Source organism: Amblyraja radiata, chromosome X (genome assembly GCF_010909765.2).
Source record: "Amblyraja radiata isolate CabotCenter1 chromosome X, sAmbRad1.1.pri, whole genome shotgun sequence".
Classification (NCBI taxonomy): domain Eukaryota; kingdom Metazoa; phylum Chordata; class Chondrichthyes; order Rajiformes; family Rajidae; genus Amblyraja; species Amblyraja radiata.
The window spans coordinates 14,075,682-14,096,241 of NC_045999.1; the positions used below are offsets into that span (position 1 = coordinate 14,075,682).

The window sequence follows — 20,560 nt, forward strand, 5'->3', positions numbered from 1 at the left end:
GCAACGTTTCGAGCTGAAACCCTTCTTCAGACTGATGTGAAGGTGGCGGGGGGAAGGAAGAAGAAAGGAAGAGGTGGAGCCAGTGGGCTGAGGGAGAGCTGAGAAGGGGAGGAGATAGTAAGGACTACCTGAAATTAGAGAAGTCAATGTTCTGGGGTGCAAACTGCCTAAGCGAAATATGAGGTGCTGCTCCTCCAATTTACGGTGGTCCTCACTCTAGCCACGGAGGAGGCCCAGGACAGAAAGGTTGGATTCGGAATGGGCAGTTGAAGTGCTGAGCCACCGGGAGATCAGGTTGGTTATTGCAAACCGAGCGGAGGTGTTCGGCGAAGCGATCGCCAAGCCTACGCTTGGTCTCACCAATGTAGAGCAGCTGACATCTAGAGCAGCGGATGCAATAGATGAGGTTGGAGGAGGTGCAGGTGAACCTCTGCCGCAACTGCAAAGACTGCTTGGGTTCTTGAATGGAGTCGAGGGTGAAGGTAAAGCGACAAGTGTAGCATCTTTTGCGGTTGCAACGGAAAGTACCAGGGGAGGGGGTAGTACGGGTGGGAAGGGACGAATTGACCAGGGAGTTACGGAGGGAGCAGTCTCTGCAGAAAACAGACAGGGTAGGAGATGGGAAGATGTGGCAAGTGGTGGGGTCACGTTGGAGGAAGGATTATTTGTTGTACGTGATGGCTGGTAGGGTGGGAGGTGAGGACAAGGGGGACTCTGCCATTACGAGTGTGATAATTGTTATATGGTTATTATATGGTTATGTGAGGATGGGGAGAGAGAGCAGAGTCACAGGGTATAGAAGAGACCCTGGTGAGAGCCTCATCTATGGTAGAAGAGACCCTTTTTCAGAGGAGTGGGCGGGACAGAGATAAAATGTAGTTGGAGACAGTACGACTGGTTGGAGAACTGGGAAGGGGAGGGGATGGAGAGAGAGGGAAAGCAAGGGCTATTTGGAGAAGTCAACGTTCATACCGCTGGGGTGTAAGCTGCCCAAGCAAAATATGAGGTGCTGTTCCTCCAATTTGCACTAGGCCTCACTCTGACAATGGGGAGACCCAGGATAGAAAGGTCAGTGTGGGAATGGGAGGGGAGATTAAAGTGCTGAGCAACCGGGAGATCAGGTAGGTTTTGGTGGACTGAGCGGAGGTGTTCAGCGAAACGTTCGCCAAGCCTGCGCTTGGTCTCGCCAATATATATGAGTCCACACCTGGAACAGCAGAGACAGTAGATGAAGTTGGAGGAGGTGCAAGTGAACCTCTGCCTTACCTGGAAAGAGTTCTTGGACAGGGGGGAGGTATAGGGACAGGTGTTGCATCTCCTGTGGTTGCAGGGTAAAGTACCTGGGGAGGGGGTGGTTTGGGTGGGAAGGGACGACAAGGTTGGCAGAAGTGTTGTGCAGATTTTACAGACCTTTGCTTGAAGCGAAACTTCAGCGCTGCCGTATGATTAATGACGAGGGCGGGGGCCGATCCATCGTAGTAGTCTGTGAAGGTGATCACTGCGGCATGGTCTGCAACATTCACATCCACTATAACTCCACCGCACTGACAAAACAAAAGCTGCATCAGATCCACTGCAAGCACTGTCCTTTACTTCCAAAATAACTGCAAAACATCCGTCATAAATTTGTAGCAAGAAACTGCAGATGCTGGTTTAAACCGAAGATAGACACAAAAAGCTGGAGTAACTCAGCGGGTCAGGCAGCATCTCTGGAGAAAAAGAATCGGTGATCTTTGAGGTTGAGATCCTTCTCCAGACATAAATTTGTACCTAATCTGACCAGTCTCGACCCGAAACGTCACCCATTGCTTCTCTCCAGAGATGCTGCCTGAACCGCTGATTTACTCCAGTATTTTGTGTCTATCTTAAATTTGTACTTATTTTGTGATCAAAGTTAGTTACTGTATGTAGATTGGCATCACATCTGTGACTCCGTATGCTGATGTCTTGCGTTTCGTATACCCTCCCGAAGTCGGTCCCGCGTCACGTCCCCACTGCCGCCTATTGTTCCCACTGCGGTCTCCCTGCGGCATTTGGCGTTTAGCTCGCCTATCTCGTCACCCTCCCTGCCTGTCGGGCCGCTGGTCGTTTCCCCGTTTCCCTCCCCGGTTTCTTCTCCAATGAAAGGAGGTGAGGCGGACTCGTACCGCACACGAGCCGGAAGGGTTTGCAGGCCACCCGTTAGATATGGCGATTTTGTGTAATTCTGCAAATGTATTATTAACATCCCACCTATATTGCTTAGCCACCGCTGCTTCTTTTGTTTCTACAATGAAGGATATAGATTGGCTATTTCATACTAGCCAATTATAGTGTTTGTTAAGGGCCTGTCCTACTGTACGAGGTAATTTAAGAGTTCTCCCGAGTCTTCCCCTGATTCGAACTCGGAGAATGTCCGTAGCGGGTCTGTAGGAGTTTGTGGATGTCCCGTAGCTGCTCGTACGAGTAAAAAGCAACAATTTTTTTCATCACGAGTATTTATTTACTCGTGGACATTTTTCACAGTGTTGAAAAAACGTCACGAGTTTACCGGGACATCCACAAACTCCTACGGACCCGCTACAGACATTCTCCCAGTTCCAATCAGGGGAAAACTCGGGAGAACTCTTGATTTACCTCCTAGAGTGGGACAGCCCTTTAGTAGTGACTCCGCCTACTATGTACTTCATATTATCAAGAGCCTGCTTAAGCTACTTAGAATGAATAGCAGCTCGGAGATGTGATGACTGCAGATCCTTGCTGTGTTGTATCTTGATGTGTGTTCGAGTCGACGCATTACACTGTACATTAAATATTGATGGAAATCTAGTCGTATTTAAAATGATGAAAGTGATACTTTTAAAAATCTGTATCACACACAACAGAGAGGGAGAGTGAGAGGATTTTTTGTGGAAACATGGTATTTACATATTTTATTCCTATACCTGCACACTAAATTCAGTAAGAAAATCACAATTCAATTCAATTTCATTAATCCTGTTACGTGGGAGGCAGGATTCCCGTTTCTAAGCAATTCATTGGGATACATGTACCTTAATTTCTGCAGCTATACCACTAATCTGTGGAGATTATGTTTGGAGAATATGGTTACTCTTCGATTGTATGTTGAACATAATGACAATCACGATATCAAACTATAAAGAATACTAGACTAAGTGGGACCCGTTGGGTCCCAGCATCACACATGAGGGCTGGTCATCCAATGCAATATTCCACCTCTCCACCAATTCTAATATTGGTGGCCAGTTGGGGGGGGGGGGGGGGGGGGCTTTCTGGAGCGCTAGTATGGGTGTTGTGGGCTGAAGGGACTGGTTTCCAGAGGGCTAGTATGCAAATTGTGCGCCAAATGGATTCTTGGGCTGGCGTCTCAGTCAATCAAGCCTGTTTCACTCACTCACGGCTGGTGGGCTGGTAGTTGACTCACGGCTAATCCTTGAAATTCTATTTCAAGCAGGGTATAAGGCCACCAAATTCAAGTGCAGTTTCTTACCACTTCTAGCAGGGTGCAAGGCCACCAAATTCAAGTGCAGTTTCATACCATTTGAAGTAGGGTACAAAGCCACTAAAGACAGCGAGTCGTGACCTCTCCCTCCTCCATCTTGCAGAGACTGAGCCACACCCACATTTCCGGGTTTTATAACCCCACCCCCCCCACCGGAAAAGGTGTGGCTTTCATGGAGTGATCGACAGGAGAGAGATTCTCAACATTTAAAAAAAAACTAATAACACTTTTATTTTTCATTGATGGGAAGAATTCTCTGCACCTGCTCAGCGGAGGGGGACCGAGTAAGATGGCCAAAAATCACAGCCGTAAGTGGTAGCGTTTTATCTAAAATCAATATACAGTGCAAACAGGAAGTGCATTTACAGTAGTGCCTTTTAACTTCAAGCCAAAGCACCCAAGCCGCCATTTGCAGTAAGTAGTGCCTTTCAACGTCATGCCACCATTTGCAGTAAGTGGTGCCTTTTAACTTCAAGCCAATGCACCCAAGCCACCATTTGCAGTAAGTAATGCCTTTTAACTTCAAGCCATTGCATCCAAGCCACCATTTGCAGTAAGTAGTGGCTTTCAACTTCAAACCACACCCAAGCCACACCCAAGCCACCATTAGCAGTAAGAGGTGCCTTTCAACTTCAAGTCAAAGCTCCCAAGCCACCATTTGCAGTTAGTGCCTTTCAACTTCAAGCCAAAGCAACCAAGCCACCATTTGCAGTAATAGTGCCTTTCAACTTCAAACCAAAGCTCCCAAGCCACCACTTGTAGTAAGTAGTGCCTTTCAACTTCATGCCACCATTTGCAGTGCCTTTCAACTTAATGCCAAGGCACCCAAGCTACAATTTGCAGTAAGTAGTGCCTTTCAACTTAAAGCCAAAGCACCCAAGCCACCATTTGCAGTAAGTAGTGCCTTTCAACTTCATGCCACCATTTGCAGTAAGTGGTGCCTTTCAACATCAAGCCAATGCACCCACGCCCCCCATTTGCAGTAAGTAGTGCCTTTCGACTTCAAGCCACACCGCCATCATTTGCAGGAAGTAGTGCCTTTCAACTTCAAGTCAAAGCTCCCAAGCCACCATTTGCAGTAATAGTGCCTTTCAACTTCAAGTCAAAGCTCCCAAGCCACCATTTGCAGTAAGTAGTGCCTTTCAACTTCAAGCCAAAGCAACCAATCCACCATTTGCAGTAAGTAGTGCCTTTCAACTTCATGCCACCATTTGCAGTAAGTGGTGTCTTTCAACTTCAAGCCACACCCAAGCCACAACCAAGCCACCATTTGCAGTAAGTAGTGCCTTTCAACTTCAAGCCAAAGCTCCCAAGCCACCATTTGCAGTAAGTAGTGCCTTTCAACTTCATGCCACCATTTGCAGTAAGTGGTGTCTTTCAACTTCAAGCCACACCCAAGCCATCATTTGCAGTAAGTAGTGCCTTTCAACTTCAAGCCAAAGCAACCAAGCCACCATTTGCAGTAAGTAGTGCCTTTCAACCAAGCCAAAGCAACCAAGCCACCATTTGCAGTAAGTAGTCTTTCAACTTAAAGCAAAGCTCCCAAGCCACCATTTGCAGTAAGTAGTGCCTTTCAACTTCATGCCACCATTTGCAATAAGTAGTGCCTTTCAATTTCAAGACACACCCAAGCCAATCCAACCAGGGGGGGTGCGCTGCTTTCTGGAGCGCTAGTATGAACCATTTTAGAACCAATAGACATTTTTTTGCAAGCTTTAGAACCAATAGAGACACTTTTTGCAAGCTTTAGAACCAATAGACATTTTTTGCAAGCTTTAGAACCAATAGACATTTTTTTGCAAGCTTGAGAACCAATACATTTTTTTGCAAGCTTTAGAACCAATACATTTTTTTGCAAGCTTTAGAACCAATAGTCATTTTATTGCAAGCTTTAGAACCAATAGACATTTTTTGCAAGCTTTAGAACCAATAGACATTTTTTTGCAAGCTTTAGAACCAATAGACATTTTTTTTGCAAGCTTTAGAACCAATAGACATTGTTTTGCAAGCATTAGAACTAATAGACATTTTTTGCAAGCTTTAGAAGCAATAGACACTTTTTGAAAGCTTTAGAAGCAATAGAGACACTTTTTGCAAGCTTTAGAACCAATAGAGACACTTTTTGCAAGCTTTAGAACCAATAGACATTTTTTGCAAGCTTTAGAACCAATAGACATTTTTTTGCAAGCTTTAGAACCAATAGACATTTTTTTGCAATCTTTAGAACCATAGAAACATAGAAATTAGGTGCAGGAGTAGGCCATTCGGCCCTTCGAGCCTGCACCGCCATTCAATATGATCATGGCTGATCATCCAACTCAGTATCCCGTACCTGCCTTCTCTCCATACCCTCTGATCCCCTTAGCCACAAGGGCCACATCTAACTCCCTCTTAAATATAGCCAATGAACTGGCCTCGACTACCCTCTGTGGCAGGGAGTTCCAGAGATTCACCACTCTCTGTGTGAAAACATTTCTTCTCATCTCGGTTTTAAAGGATTTCCCCCTTATCCTTAAGCTGTGACCCCTTGTCCTGGACTTCCCCAACATCGGGAGGAATCTTCCTGCATCTAGCCTGTCCAACCCCTTAAGAATTTTGTAAGTTTCTATAAGATCCCCTCTCAATCTCCTAAATTCTAGAGAGTATAAACTAAGTCTATCCAGTCTTTCTTCATAAGACAGTCCTGACATCCCAGGAATCAGTCTGGTGAACCTTCTCTGCACTCCCTCTATGGCAATAATGTCCTTCCTCAGATTTGGAGACCAAAACTGTACGCAATACTCCAGGTGTGGTCTCACCAAGACCCTGTACAACTGCAGTAGAACCTCGCTGCTCCTATACTCAAATCCTTTTGCTATGAAAGCTAACATACCATTCGCTTTTTTCACTGCCTGCTGCACCTGCATGCCCACTTTCAATGACTGGTGTACCATGACACCCAGGTCTCGCTGCATCTCCCCTTTTCCTAGTCGGCCACCATTTAGATAATAGTCTGCTTTCCTGTTTTTGCCACCAAAATGGATAACCTCACATTTATCCACATTATACTGCATCTGCCAAACATTTGCCCACTCACCCAGCCTATCCAAGTCACCTTGCAGTCTCCTAGCATCCTCCTCACAGCTAACACTGCCCCCCAGCTTAGTGTCATCCGCAAACTTGGAGATATTGCCTTCAATTCCCTCATCCAGATCATTAATATATATTGTAAATAGCTGGGGTCCCAGCACTGAGCCTTGCGGTACCCCACTAGTCACTGCCTGCCATTGTGAAAAGGACCCGTTTACTCCTACTCTTTGCTTCCTGTTTGCCAGCCAGTTCTCTATCCACATCAATACTGAACCCCCAATGCCATGTGCTTTAAGTTTGTAAACTAATCTCTTATGTGGGACCTTGTCGAAAGCCTTCTGGAAGTCCAGATACACCACATCCACTGGTTCTCCCCTATCCACGCTACTAGTTACATCCTCGAAAAATTCTATAAGATTCGTCAGACATGATTTACCTTTTGTAAATCCATGCTGACTTTGTCCAATGATTTCACCACTTTCCAAATGTGCTGCTATCCCATCTTTAATAACTGACTCTAGCAGTTTCCCCACTACCGATGTTAGACTAACTGGTCTGTAATTCCCCGTTTTCTCTCTCCCTGCCTTCTTAAAAAGTGGGGTTACGTTTGTTACCCGCCAATCCTCAGGAACTACTCCAGAATCTAAAGAGTTTTGAAAGATTATTACTAATGCATCCACTATTTCTGGAGCTACTTCCTTAAGTACTCTGGGATGCAGCCTATCTGGCCCTGGGGATTTATCGGCCTTTAATCCATTTAATTTACCCAACACCACTTCCCGGCTAACCTGGATTTCACTCAATTCCTCCAACTCCTTTGACCCGCGGTCCCCTGCTATTTCCGGCAGATTATTTATGTCTTCCTTAGTGAAGACGGAACCAAAGTAGTTATTCAATTGGTCCGCCATATCCTTGTTCCCCATGATCAACTCACCTGTTTCTGACTGCAAGGGACCTACATTTGTTTTAACTAATCTCTTTCTTTTCACATATCTATAAAAACTTTTGCAGTCAGTTTTTATGTTCCCTGCCAGTTTTCTTTCATAATCTATTTTTCCTTTCCTAATTAAGCCCTTTGTCCTCCTCTGCTGGTCTCTGAATTTCTCCCAGTCCTCCGGTATGCTGCTTTTTCTGGCTAATTTGTACGCATCATCCTTCGCTTTGATACTATCCCTGATTTCCCTTGTTATCCACGGATGCATTCTTTTGCCAAACTGGGATGAACAATTTTTGTAGTTCATCCATGCAGTCTTTAAATGTCTTCCATTGCATATCTACCGTCAACCCTTTTAGAATTAATTGCCAGTCAATCTTGGCCAATTCACGTCTCATACTCTCAAAGTTACCTTTTTTTAAGTTCAGAACCATTGTTTCTGAATTAACAATGTCACTCTCCATCCTAATGAAGAATTCAACCATATTATGGTCACTCTTGCCCAAGGGGGCACGTACAACAAGACTGCTAACTAACCCTTCCTCATTACTCAATACCCAGTCTAAAATAGCCTGCTCTCTCGTTGGTTCCTCTACATGTTGATTTAGATAACTATCCCGCATACATTCCAAAAAATCCTCTTCCTCAGCACCCCTGCCAATTTGATTCACCCAATCTATATGTAGATTGAAGTCACCCATTATAACGGTTTTGCCTTTGTCGCACGCATTTCTAATTTCCTGTTTGATACCATCTCCAACTTCACTACTACTGTTAGGTGGCCTGTACACAACACCCACCAGCGTTTTCTGCCCCTTGGTGTTTCGCAGCTCTACCCATACCGATTCCACATCCTGCAAACTAATGTCCTTCCTTTCCATTGCGTTAATCTCCTCTCTAACCAGCAACGCTACCCCACCTCCTTTTCCTTTCTCTCTATCCCTCCTGAATATTGAATATCCCTGGATGTTCAGCTCCCAGCCTTGGTCACCCTGGAGCCATGTCTCCGTGATCCCAACTATATCATAGTCATTAATAGCTATCTGCACATTCAACTCATCCACCTTATTACGAATGCTCCTTGCATTGAGACACAAAGCCTTCAGGCTTGTTTTTACAACACTCTTACCCCTTATACAATTTTGTTGAAAAGTGGCCCTTTTTGATTTTTGCCCTGGATTTTCCGGCCTGCCACTTTTACTTTTCACCTTGCTACCTATTGCTTCTACCCTCATTTTACACCCCTCTGTCTCTACGCTCACACATTTAAGAAACTCTTTCCCTTTAACTCCATCCTCCACTAGCCCATTCGACACCCCACCCCCCTTATTCAGTTTAAAACCACCCGTGTAGCAGTGGCAAACCTGCCTGCCAGAATGACAGATGGCAAACCTGCCTGCCAGGGACGACAGATGGCACAATGGGCTAAGTGTTCGGCTGGCAACCGGAAGGTAGCTGGTTCGAATCCCGCTTGGAGTGCATACTGTCGTTGTGTCCTTGGGCAAGACACTTCACCCACCTTTGCCTGTGTGTGTCCTTGGGCAAGACACTTCACCCACCTTTGCCTGTGTGTGTGGATGTAATTATGTGAAGCACTTTGGGGTCAATGCAAGTTGACTAAAAATGTGCTAAATAAAGAAATTTAATTAAAAAAATTTTTTTAAATTTAAAATGCTGGTCCCACACCTGTTAAGATGCAATCCGTCCCTTTTGTACAGTTCCCCCTTACCCCAAAACAGATCCCAGTGATCTAAGAATCTAAATCCCTGCCCCGTGCAATAGACATTTTTTTGCAAGCTTTAGAACCAATAGACATTTTTTTGCAAGCTTTAGAACCAATAGACATTTTTTTGCAAGCTTTAGAACCAATAGACATTTTTTGCAAGCTTTAGAACCAATAGACATTTTTTGCAAGCTTTAGAACCAATAGACATTGTTTTGCAAGCTTTAGAACCAATAGAGACACTTTTTGCTAGCTTTAGAACCAATAAACATTTTTTGCAAGCTTTAGAACCAATGGACATTTTTTTGCAAGCTTTAGAACCAATAGACATTTTTTGCAAGCTTTAGAACCAATAGAGACACTTTTTGCAAGCTTTAGAACCAATAGACACATTCTGCAAGCATTTTAGAACCACTAAGGGCACTTACATTTGAGTTGACATGTGTTCAGTGTTATTCACAGCTCAGAGAAACGTGACCCTCTGCCTTCCTCCATCTTGAAGAGACTGTGTGGCACACCACTTACTGGTTTTATAGTCCCTCCCCTCTGCCGCCAGCGGGGGCAGCAGAGAGAATGGGGAACTTTGTAAAAAACATTAATATCTCTGTCATTTTTAATCAACGGGAAAAATCCTCGACACACATGCGGCGGAGGGGGGCTCTGAGCAAGCTGGCCAAAAATGACGGCCGTAGGTGGCGGCGTTCTCTCGGAAATCGCAGCACAGATGGCCAAAACCGGTCAAGAACAGACTTTTAGTAATATAGACAATACTGTGACATTGATATAAAGTAGCAAAAAGTGCCTCCAAGATCCTCTGCTTTTATTCCAATATTGTATGAAAGCAGAAGATTTTGGAGCCACCTTTTGCATTGTAAGTTTAGCTCTTGTAGTCTTGCCGCCATCAGGCTCTTAGGCTGGCAGAGTAGTGCAGCTAATGGAGCTCACAGCTCCAATTCAGGTGCAGTCCTGATCTCAGGTGGCGCCTGTGTGGACTTCACACATTCTCCCACTGAGTATAAAGGGCCTGTCCCACTTTCCCGAGTTACTCACGAATTCTCCCGAGTTTTTGCCTTGATTCAAACTCGGAGAATGTAGAAGGCCGTAGGAGTCCGTAGATATATCGTCCTTTCAACTCGGCAGAGGACTCGGGAAAGTGGGACAGGCCTTTTGTTTTCCCCAGTGCTCCACTTTCCTCCCACATCCCAAAGGATGTGTGGGTTGATCGTTACACTGGGAACGTTAAGATGCTCTTGGAGTGTAATGAGTGCACTAGTATTGGGGTTATCAATTGATTGAATAGTGTTTATTATGTATTATCCACATCCACGTGTGTGTATTGTGTTACTGGCCTGTTATGCTGCTGCGTAGGAATGCCATGGTTCCTTTGTCGGTACATAGGACAGTTAAACACTTCACTCTCTCTTTACCGTTGAGTGCTTGCAGTGGCGGTTTCACAAAAACTTCTTCTTGTAAAAGAACGTTGTCTGACTACATATATATGTCCCAATCATGCTCGTGGTCATGGTACAAAACTGTTCCATCCCATGGCCAAATGTCTGCGCCAGAATCCTCCAGCCAGCAACACGCCCCAGAATACGTATAAAATCCCACCCACATTAACACAGGCAGATAATAACTGAAGGTAACTAGACATGACCATAATAAACTTACTTAAGCTTAATGGCTCCAACAGTGCTGGAATCTGGGGATTAATAAAGCTGCACACACTGGAAATCTACAATGAAAATAGAAAACACTGGACTAACGAGATGCAGCCTGCTCTGCCCAGTATTCCAGTATTTTCTATGTTTATGATAGGACCTGGGAATTTGATGAGAATGAAATTGCATCAATGTAAGTGAAGGAGTCAAAGGGCTGTTTCCTGTGCTATGTGACCATGCGCTGTTACACATGGTAAGTCTATTCAATGCACAGTAACACTCCCACACTTTTTCATTTCACTATCCACAACCTCCAGCGTCCAGCAGGCACCTGCTGCTCTTCTGACTAGCCTGCCTTTCTGTAGCATCATCGTCATACAACACATGGCACTGGGCAGCACGGAAGCGCAGCGGTAGAGCTACTTCCTTACAGCGCCAGAGACCCAGGTTCGATCCTGACTACGGGTGCTGTTTGTACAGAGTTTGTTCGTTCTCCCCGTATCCTGAGTGGGTTTTCTCCGGAATCTTCGATTTCCTCCCACACTTCAAAGACGTACAGGTTTGTAGGTTAATTGGCTTGGTATAAATGTATAAAAATGTAAAAATTGTCCCAAGTGTGTGTAGGGTAGTGTTAATGTGCAATGATCGCTGGTCTAAGCAAACTCGGTGGGCCGAAGGGCCTACTTCTGCACTGTGTCTTTATACTAAACTAAACATGACCATCTATACTGATCTTTTGGTGCATTGTGCCCATCTTTCAGGACTGCAGGACCTGAGCTGTAGGGATAGGTTGGGCAGGCTAGAACTTTATTACTTGGCTGAGGAGTGACCTTATAGAGGTGTAAAAAAATTGTGAGGGGAACTGATAGGGTGAATGAACAGAGTTGATTCCATAGGGTAGGTGAATCAAGAACTGGAGGACCCAAGTTTAATAAAACATTTAAAAAAAAAATTAATAGGAACCAGGGGACAACTTTTTCCACACAGGCACGCAGCCACAGGTAGGCAAATGCAACAAGCTGCGAAAGGAAATAGTTGAAGCAGGTATAATAAATGTCATCAGGAGATTCATTCTAGATTGGTAGGGATGAGGTCATGTCTGTTTAATATTTGTTTTTTTGTTCATAGAAACATAGAAAATAGGTGCAGGAGGAGGCCATTCGGCCCTTTGAGCCAGCACTGCCATTCATTGTGATCATGGCTGATCGTCCCCTATCAATAACCTGTGCCTGCCTTCTCCCCATATCCCTTGACTCCACTAGCCCCTAGAGCTCTATCATCCATCCAGTGACTTGGCCTCCACTGCCCTCTGTGGCAGGGAATTCCATAAATTCACAACTCTCTGTGTGAAAAAGATTTTTCTCACCTCAGTTCACCAGAAGATGTTGTGTCCTTTTGAGCTTGAGGCTGAACTCAGTTACCAGTGCTGCCACTCAGCTCTATGTGATGATGAACATTAAAGTCCCTCATCCAGGCTGCTACAACCTGTAAGGGGCACAGTCTGGATGGGGGACTTCAAAATGGAGCGACTTTGCCTTGTTCTTGTCAGATAGTCTGTGAGGTATTAGTCCTTTTGTACTGTAACGCTGCAGTCATGGAACAACTGAGCCGTTTCAGAAGCATTTAAGAGTTAACCACGAAGAAACTGGATCTACATATAATCCAGATTGGGTAAAGATGGTAAATCTCTATTCCTGAGGGACATTAGTGAACTGGGGGACTTCACACAACAATCCACCACTTTCATGTACAGCATTACTGTGACTGTATTTTATTTTTTATTCCAAATCATTAACTGAATTTAATGTGTAGGAAAGAACCGCAGATGCTGGTTTAGACCGGAAACAAACACAAAAAGCTGGAGTAACTCAGCTGGTCCAACAGCATCTCGGGAGAAAAGGAATAGGTGATGTTGTGGGTCAAGACCCTTCTTCAGACCTTCTTCAGTCTGACCTGCTGAGTTACTCCAGCTTTTGGTGTCTATTTTCAAATGAATGTAAAGACTACACCCCGCGTGCACACCTCTGGACAGTTACCACTCTGGTAATTTTGACCAATACATATAACATATAACATATAACAATTACAGCACGGAAACAGGCCATCTCGACCCTTCTAGTCCGTGCCGAACACATAATCTCCCCTAGTCCCATATACCTGCGCTCAGACCATAACCCTCCATTCCTTTCCCATCCATATATACCAGCACTGTATCCACATTTTTACTTTTGGTTCCAAATGACCAAGCTCTAACTTCTGTCAACATCAACGAGACTATCAACATCAACATCAACCACATCCAATGCACAAACTTACCACATAGCCAAGCTTCAGCAATGTGCCATTGTCTTGCTTGTTGTAGAAGATCGATTTTGATGACAGTTCAGAGCCAACTACTCTGACATGAAGCTTGTTTGAAATGGCTTCAGGCCAGAAAGGAAGACACTGCAACAAAATGAAGGAAATGTTAGTGTTGGATTGGAAAGGACACTAAGCATCATGGACTGATTAGTATTAAATCTGCAATTTTAAAATATCAACTTCAAACAGGTATCATGTGGAACATAAATTACTCCATGTCAAACATAACTAAATATTATTTTTATTTATCATAAATAGCTAAAATATTAACTTAAACATTCAGGTCAATTCAATTAGAATATGAGGGTTTTTTCTTTTCTTTTTCTTTATTTCTTTTTTGTATGGCTTTGTAAATATTTGATTAGTGTATAAATAAGTATGTAGAGTGGGGGGGGGACAGCTGGATTTGGCCATGGGCACTAAATGCCACATGTCTGAGTTTGCTGATGATGGACACAAGAGGTGGAGCACTGGTGTGAAGGAGGATGTTTATTTACTGAAGGGAATGGTGCTGGAGGTCGGGCAATGTCACTCCATTGCTAAATAAATGGAATAAGGATAAGAACAAGATCACACCAGTCAGGGTAACCTCAGCAATGGAAGATAGATATTGGAATCCGAAACAAAAACACAAATGCTGGAAGAACTCAAACAGTCAAACAACTAAGAAATAAGTTAACGTTTCAAGGCAAAGATTATTTATCAGAACTCAGAAATAAAGCAAGTTGGACTCAGTTACAGAAGAGGTACAAGGTGAGGCTGGGAACAGTATCTCAGGAGAAGACTGGATGGAGATCTTAGATAAACATCTCAAATGGCGATGGTCTGAGCATGAGGATAGTGGGAGGTGTTGGTGGAAGACTGATAGGCCTGTGCCACTTAAGGGCCTGACCCACTAGGGCGTCATTTACGCGACATCATTCACGCGTCACGATGCAAGCATGGCGACGTAGGCAGTGATACGCGGCCCCCCAGGATTTTGGGATTCACAAAATGTTCGCGCGCCACATGCGTGACGTGCAAATGAAGCCCAAGTGAGATAGGCCCTTTAGGCGACTGTCAATAGAGAGAGAGAGAGCGAGAGAGAGAGACACACACACACACACACCTTCCTTCACCAGCCCGTTATGCAGGCAGAGGGACAGGACGAGCAGAACCTTCGACCTCCTGGCGACCCACCTATGGCACGAGAATTCTCGCTACTCTCCATGACGGCTTCATTCTGGTCGCCGCTAATTTTTCAACATGTTGAAAAATTTGCGACGACCTTAATGAGGCCGCGACTAGTTCGTAGAATGCAGGAACTCCTCACGACCATGAAGGCGACTGCCCGACAACCACCTGCGAACATGTGGCGACTGCATAGTCTCCTGCAGTTGCCTAGAGAGTCGCCTAAGTGGGACAGGCCCATGAGGATCAGAGGGGGAGAGAATTAAGAATTCCATGAGGGAAAGTTTTTAATGAACATAGCTTGCAGCTGGGATATTGAATTCACTGCCTACAGCTGCGATTGAGGCAGAGCCCACTGGGGCCTTCACGAGCAAGTGGCAAAACAAGACTGCAGAGGTGGGACTGCACCTTGGAACTAGCGATTATTCTGACAGAAAGCCTGCAGAGGCAACGGCCCAAGCAATTTCCTTCCCTGCTCTGACCATTCTGTGGTTCTACAAAAGAGGATTGAAGAAGATCTCAGAGCTATAGGGAGAGGTTGAGTAGGCTGGGACTCTATTCCTTGGAGCACAGGAGGATGAGGGGTGATCTTATGGAGGTGTACAAGATCATGAGAGGAATAGATCGGATAGAAGCACAGAATCTCTTGACCAGAGTAGAGGAATCGTGGACGAGAGGACATAGGTTTAAGGAGAAGGGGAAAAGATTCAATAGGAATCTGAGGGGTAACTTTTTCTCACAAAGGGTGCTTGATGTATAGAACAAACTGCCAGAGGAGGTTGTTGAGGCAGGGGCTATCCCTGATACAGACTCTGAAAATGCAACTAAAGAGTACCAACTTGTTGAAAACACAATACCTAACACAGAGAACTAAAGTATTGTTCTTAAGCTTCCAATTCATAGAAGGTGCCTGCATACCAAAGAATATACTGTCCACCCATGCACAACCCATCCCACGGGATTGAACAGTTACTGTGTTACAGACATTTATAAGACGAATTGGTCTTTGTCAGAGAGTACACAGACATAATTCAACATAACTATACCGCTACAGTATTGTAATGAATGGCATCAAAAGCACAAGCTTGACAGGAAAGATCAATTATTAAAAATGGTGAGAGAGAGAGAAGTAGTTGTGACATTCTTTGAAATATGGATGTACATCCATCAGGCGTTTGAGTTGAATAAGACGAGGGTGCTCGTTCATATAGCTGGGTATGCATGAGTTGGGTGATTTCAACCTGGGAACGGCGTGTCATGATTTGCTATTATGTATAATCCAGACATTTATAACGTATAGCAATGTAAAAGTTTGAACTGACATGAGAAATTTCCATTTTACTTCTTCATTTGGGACATATGAAGGCAGCTTGAAGCCAATTGCAACAAGTCTCCTACAGCTGGCATTTGGGTAAGTCCAGTTAGAATTGTATAATATTTATGCGATATCTAGGCTGGGCATTTGTAACCCAACCTGTACCTTAACCATCCTAACACCAACTAGAGAATGGTCCTGACCTACCATCTACCTCAATGGAGACCCTCTGACTATCTTTAATCAGACTATATTAGACTTTATCTTGCACTAAATGTTATTCCCTTTATCTTGTATCTGTACATGTGGACGGCTCAATTGTAATCATGTATAGTCTTTTCACTGACTGGATAGCATGTGACAATAAACTAAACTATACTGATCGAAATTAAATATCCCGTCAAAGTTAAATGCTTGGAAAATATGTCATAAAATAATTCTACACAGATATATATCAGCTATGATAAGACTAGGGAAAAGTATGGACAGATTGTCTTTGACCTGCTTTCCCACTACAATGTCCTGGATATCGCTTGCATTGGGATTTTGTTAATACAGGAGATGGCATTGTTAAAACTTCTGTCACAATCAGACTTGAAAACTGAAATCCCATACTGTACCTCAGCTGATGAAATATAAATCCATTTCCCACTTTTTGACAAGTTACTAGATTGCTCTTCTCCAACCTCCAGCTCGTAGGAAGATTTATTGACCAAAGTGTAGAATGGAGTCAAGGTGACAACTTTTGTCATGTTGAAACTGCTCACTTTAATGGCTACTCCAACCTGCGATTTAGAGAAAAAGTTAATACCGAGTCAAGTTTATATATCTTAAACTATCAAGTAGTGACTACGGAATGAATTACTCTTCCCAAACATGAAATCTAACTGGATAATTCAGATTTCCAAAATGTCAGAATTCTAGGATCTCATGTACGTTAAGGCCATGTACAGTATAATAATACAAAAGCCAAGTACTTCAAGTGTCACCAAGAAGCAGCAACACATTCAGGCTGAAAAGGGAAATATTTGCAGCATATTTCTTCACAGGGAACATGTAACTGGAAGTATTCTGTATTTGAAGAATCATGGAACTGCAGATGCAGGTTTATAATATTAATAGTGCTGGAATAACTCCACCGATTAGTGCTGGAGTAACTCAGTGGGTCAGGCAGCATCTCTGGAGAACATGGATAGGTGATGTTTCGGGTCCGGACTCCAAAACGTCACCTGTCCATGTCATCCAGAGATGCTGCCTAACCTGCTGTATCTTGTGGAGGTGTACAAAAACATGAGAGGAATAGATCAGGTAGATGCACAGAATCTCTTGCCCAAAGTTGGGGATTCGAGAAACAGAGGACACAGGTTTAAAGTGAGGGGGGAAAGATTTAATAGGAACCCGAGTGGTAACTTTTCCACACAAAGGTGGTGGGTGTACGGAACAAGATGCCGGAGGAGGTAGTTAAGGCAGGGACTATCGCAATGTTTAACAAATATTTAGACAGGAACATGGCTAGGACGAGGTTTAGATGGATATGTGCCAAATGCAGGCAGGTGGGACAAGTATAGATGGGACATGTTAGTCAGTGTGGGCAAGGGGCCGAAGGGCCTGTTTCTATGCTGTAAGTATAGAATGACACTGTGTCTTTTTCTGTACGAGTGGCTTGACCAAGGTCTTTGACAAGTTCCTTCATGGTAGTCTGGTCTAGAAGGTTAGATTACATAGGATCCAAAGCAAGTACACAATAAGATAAGCAATTAGCAGTGATTGGAGGTAGAGGGTGATGTTCAGGAATTGGATGCCTGTGACCACAGGAGTTGATTATCAACGATATTAGTTTACTGGATACAAAGGTAAATCTGTAAGTTTGTGGATGACATTGATGAAGAAGGTTGTCTAAAGTTACAACAGGATCAAAGTCAACTGTGAAACCAAACCAAGTTCAAAGTGAAGCTTTGTGGATCGTTGAACCAGGACACAACCTACAGTTGCCTTGGTAAGTGTTGTAGTACAGAGATGTTGAGGACGAGCAAGAGTGGTGAGGGTAGTGCATGGCACTGAGTAAAGGTGAGAGCACACCTGCAGTGTAAGTTGCCATGCTCGTGGAAAGTTGCGACTAAGCTGGAAAGGATGCACAAAGGATTTACACGGATGTTACTGGGACTGGATGTTCTGAGTTACAAAGAGAGACTGGGCCTGTTTTTCTTGGAGTGAAGGATGCTGATGGGTGAACTTAGAGATTTACAAAACCATGAGGGGCACAGAAGCTGAATGGTCAGTCGTTTTTACCCACAGGGCAATGTAGTCAACTAGAAAGCATCGAGTTGTGAGAGGGGGATAAATTTAAAGGGAATCTAAAAAAAAGAGGGTGGCGGGTATATGGAATGCCTTGCCAGTGTTCGAGGCAGGGATAATTACAGCATTTTAAAGACATTTGGACACGTACATGGGAGGGAGAGGTTTAGAAGGCAGGCAAATGGCACTAGTTTAGTTGATCCCCTTGGTCGGCATGAAGGGCTGGGCTGAAGGGCTTACATTTGTGCTGTACAAGTCTCTTGCTCCATGATGGAACTAAATAGAGCACGCAGTCTTTACAACAAATCAATCAAGCGAAAAATGGAGAAATACAAACTATAACTTATATAGAAATACAACTATAATATTTGTTAACTCCACAGATAACCAGTTTGGCTTTAAAGCTAAACATGGCACTGACTTATGCATATATGCCCTAAAGGAGATTGTAAACAAATATAGAGGCAAAAACTCTTCAATCCTTATGTGCTTTATTGATGCTTCCAAAGCCTTTGACCGTGTTAATCACAGAAAGATGTTTGGTAAAATGAGTCAAAGAGGGGTGCCTGAATACATTGTTAGAATTCTGGCCTACTGGTATGCCCATCAGACTATGCAAATAAAATGGGGCAATAGGGTCTCAGCCCCATTTAGGGTTAGCAATGGTGTTAGACAAGGGGGAATTTTGTCCCCAGTCCTTTTTAATCTATATATTGATGATCTGTCTAAACAATTGAAAGCCTGTAACACTGGGTGCATGATTGGTAATATTTTAGTGAACCATATTATGAATGCAGATGATCTTGTGGTCTTTAGTCCATCTAGCGCTGGTCTCCAGCAGCTCCTTACTATATGTTCTGTGTATGGTGTGGAACATGATATTAAATATAATGCTAGTAAGAGTGCTGTTATGATCCGTAGAACCAAAGAGGATAAATGTCTAAAATATCCTGATTTTAAATTGTCTGACAATAATCTTAGTGTCTGTAATAAGGTAAAATATCTAGGGCATATTATTACAGAACAAATGACAGATGAGGATATTTATAGGCAACGACGCATGCTGTATGTACAGGCGAATATTCTCTTGCGTAAATTTGGTGCGTGTGCAGATGTGGTGAAGATGTCGCTATTTAGAGCATACTGCACACCACTCTACATTGCGCACCTGTGGTCAAACTATGGAAAGACAAGTATGCAGAGACTAAAGGTGGCATATAACAATGCCATGAGAACACTGCTAAGGCAACCTAGATGGTGTAGTGCCAGTGATATGTTTGTGGTTGCAGGAGTCAGTACTTTAGAAGCTATCCTAAGACATCACATGTATAAATTCATTTGCAGGATAAATGACTCTAAAAATGTGCTTATTGTGGCCTTGTCAAACATAAGGGTTAGCACTACACGCTACGAATCCCAGCTGTGGAGACGCTGGTATCGTTGTCGGACATTGATCATCTTTTAATCTGGATTTTTAACTTATGTATTGTGTTTTTAAAAATATATAAATTATGATGTTTTTATGTGATATACCAAGATTTTATATGTATTTTATGATATTTAATATGCAATGCATTTTTAATGTAATGTTGCCCTTTGTCTGGACCTTGAGCGTAATAAAGTTTATTATTATAATAACTTGGTATTGACACTGCAAATCTATTTTAACCGTACACTCGTGCAGAACCGGCAATCTAAATGAATTCAAACTACAATGTGACTCTCAACACTCACCAGATATTCCTTATTCTTTGCAGGACACTTCACACATCCATAACTTCCCACAGTGTCTAATGAAAAACCATTAGACCAGCTACTGGTGGATACGCAGAGCTGAATCTGTTAGTGAAAAGAAAGATGCATTTTACCAACCCCTCAATAAATAACTCGGATGTATTTTCAGAATTGAACGGTTATTACATGGTCCAACTCCAAGGAAGTTTAATCCAAATTCTCACCAACCTCATATGCTTTATTTACTATCATTTACAATCTGATATGCAGCGCAGTAGATAATAGGGCACAATATTCTGACTGTAAATTAATATGTTCATGATTTCTGATGAACGAGATGGGGAAATAGGCGATACAAAATTGAAGAGAGTTTTGATCACTAATAAAAAAATAGTTGGTTTTTACATCACAGGGTAAAATATTGTGATTTTTGCTTGAAGGTATTTGATAAATTTTAATTAAAATATGTTGAAAACATCTATAATCTTCAATCTTTTAATTAATTTCTGGGATCAGGCATTGTTGGCAAAGCCACCTTTTATTGACAATCCTTAAATGCCTCTTTGAACATAGGTCAGCATGCTCAATTTGTTGTGGCTTAATATGTCAGTGTATTTCATATTTATCATTTGGCCATCAGTCCAGAAAAGACTTAATAGGAATCTGAGAGGTAACTGTTTTTACACAAAGGGTGGTGGGAAACAAGCTGCTTGAAGAGGTAGTTGAGGCTGGGACTATCCCAACGTTTAAGAAACAGTTAGACAGGTACATGGATATGACAGATTTGGAGGGATAT

General features: G+C 43.3%; 1 protein-coding gene across 3 annotated transcripts in view; it reads right to left on the reverse strand.

The window, feature by feature from the left end:
• vps13c (vacuolar protein sorting 13 homolog C) overlaps nucleotides 1-20,560 on the reverse strand; it is a 294,729-nt gene that overhangs the window by 77,450 nt on the left and 196,719 nt on the right. For all 3 annotated transcript variants that reach the window (XM_033014961.1, XM_033014960.1, XM_033014962.1), the window contains 4 exons: nucleotides 19,765-19,869; nucleotides 16,356-16,520; nucleotides 13,206-13,334; nucleotides 1,411-1,544 (listed from right to left, as the gene is read on the reverse strand). In XM_033014961.1, the coding sequence (XP_032870852.1) occupies nucleotides 1,411-1,544; nucleotides 13,206-13,334; nucleotides 16,356-16,520; nucleotides 19,765-19,869 (533 nt within the window). The remainder of the gene's footprint in view (nucleotides 1-1,410; nucleotides 1,545-13,205; nucleotides 13,335-16,355; nucleotides 16,521-19,764; nucleotides 19,870-20,560) is intronic.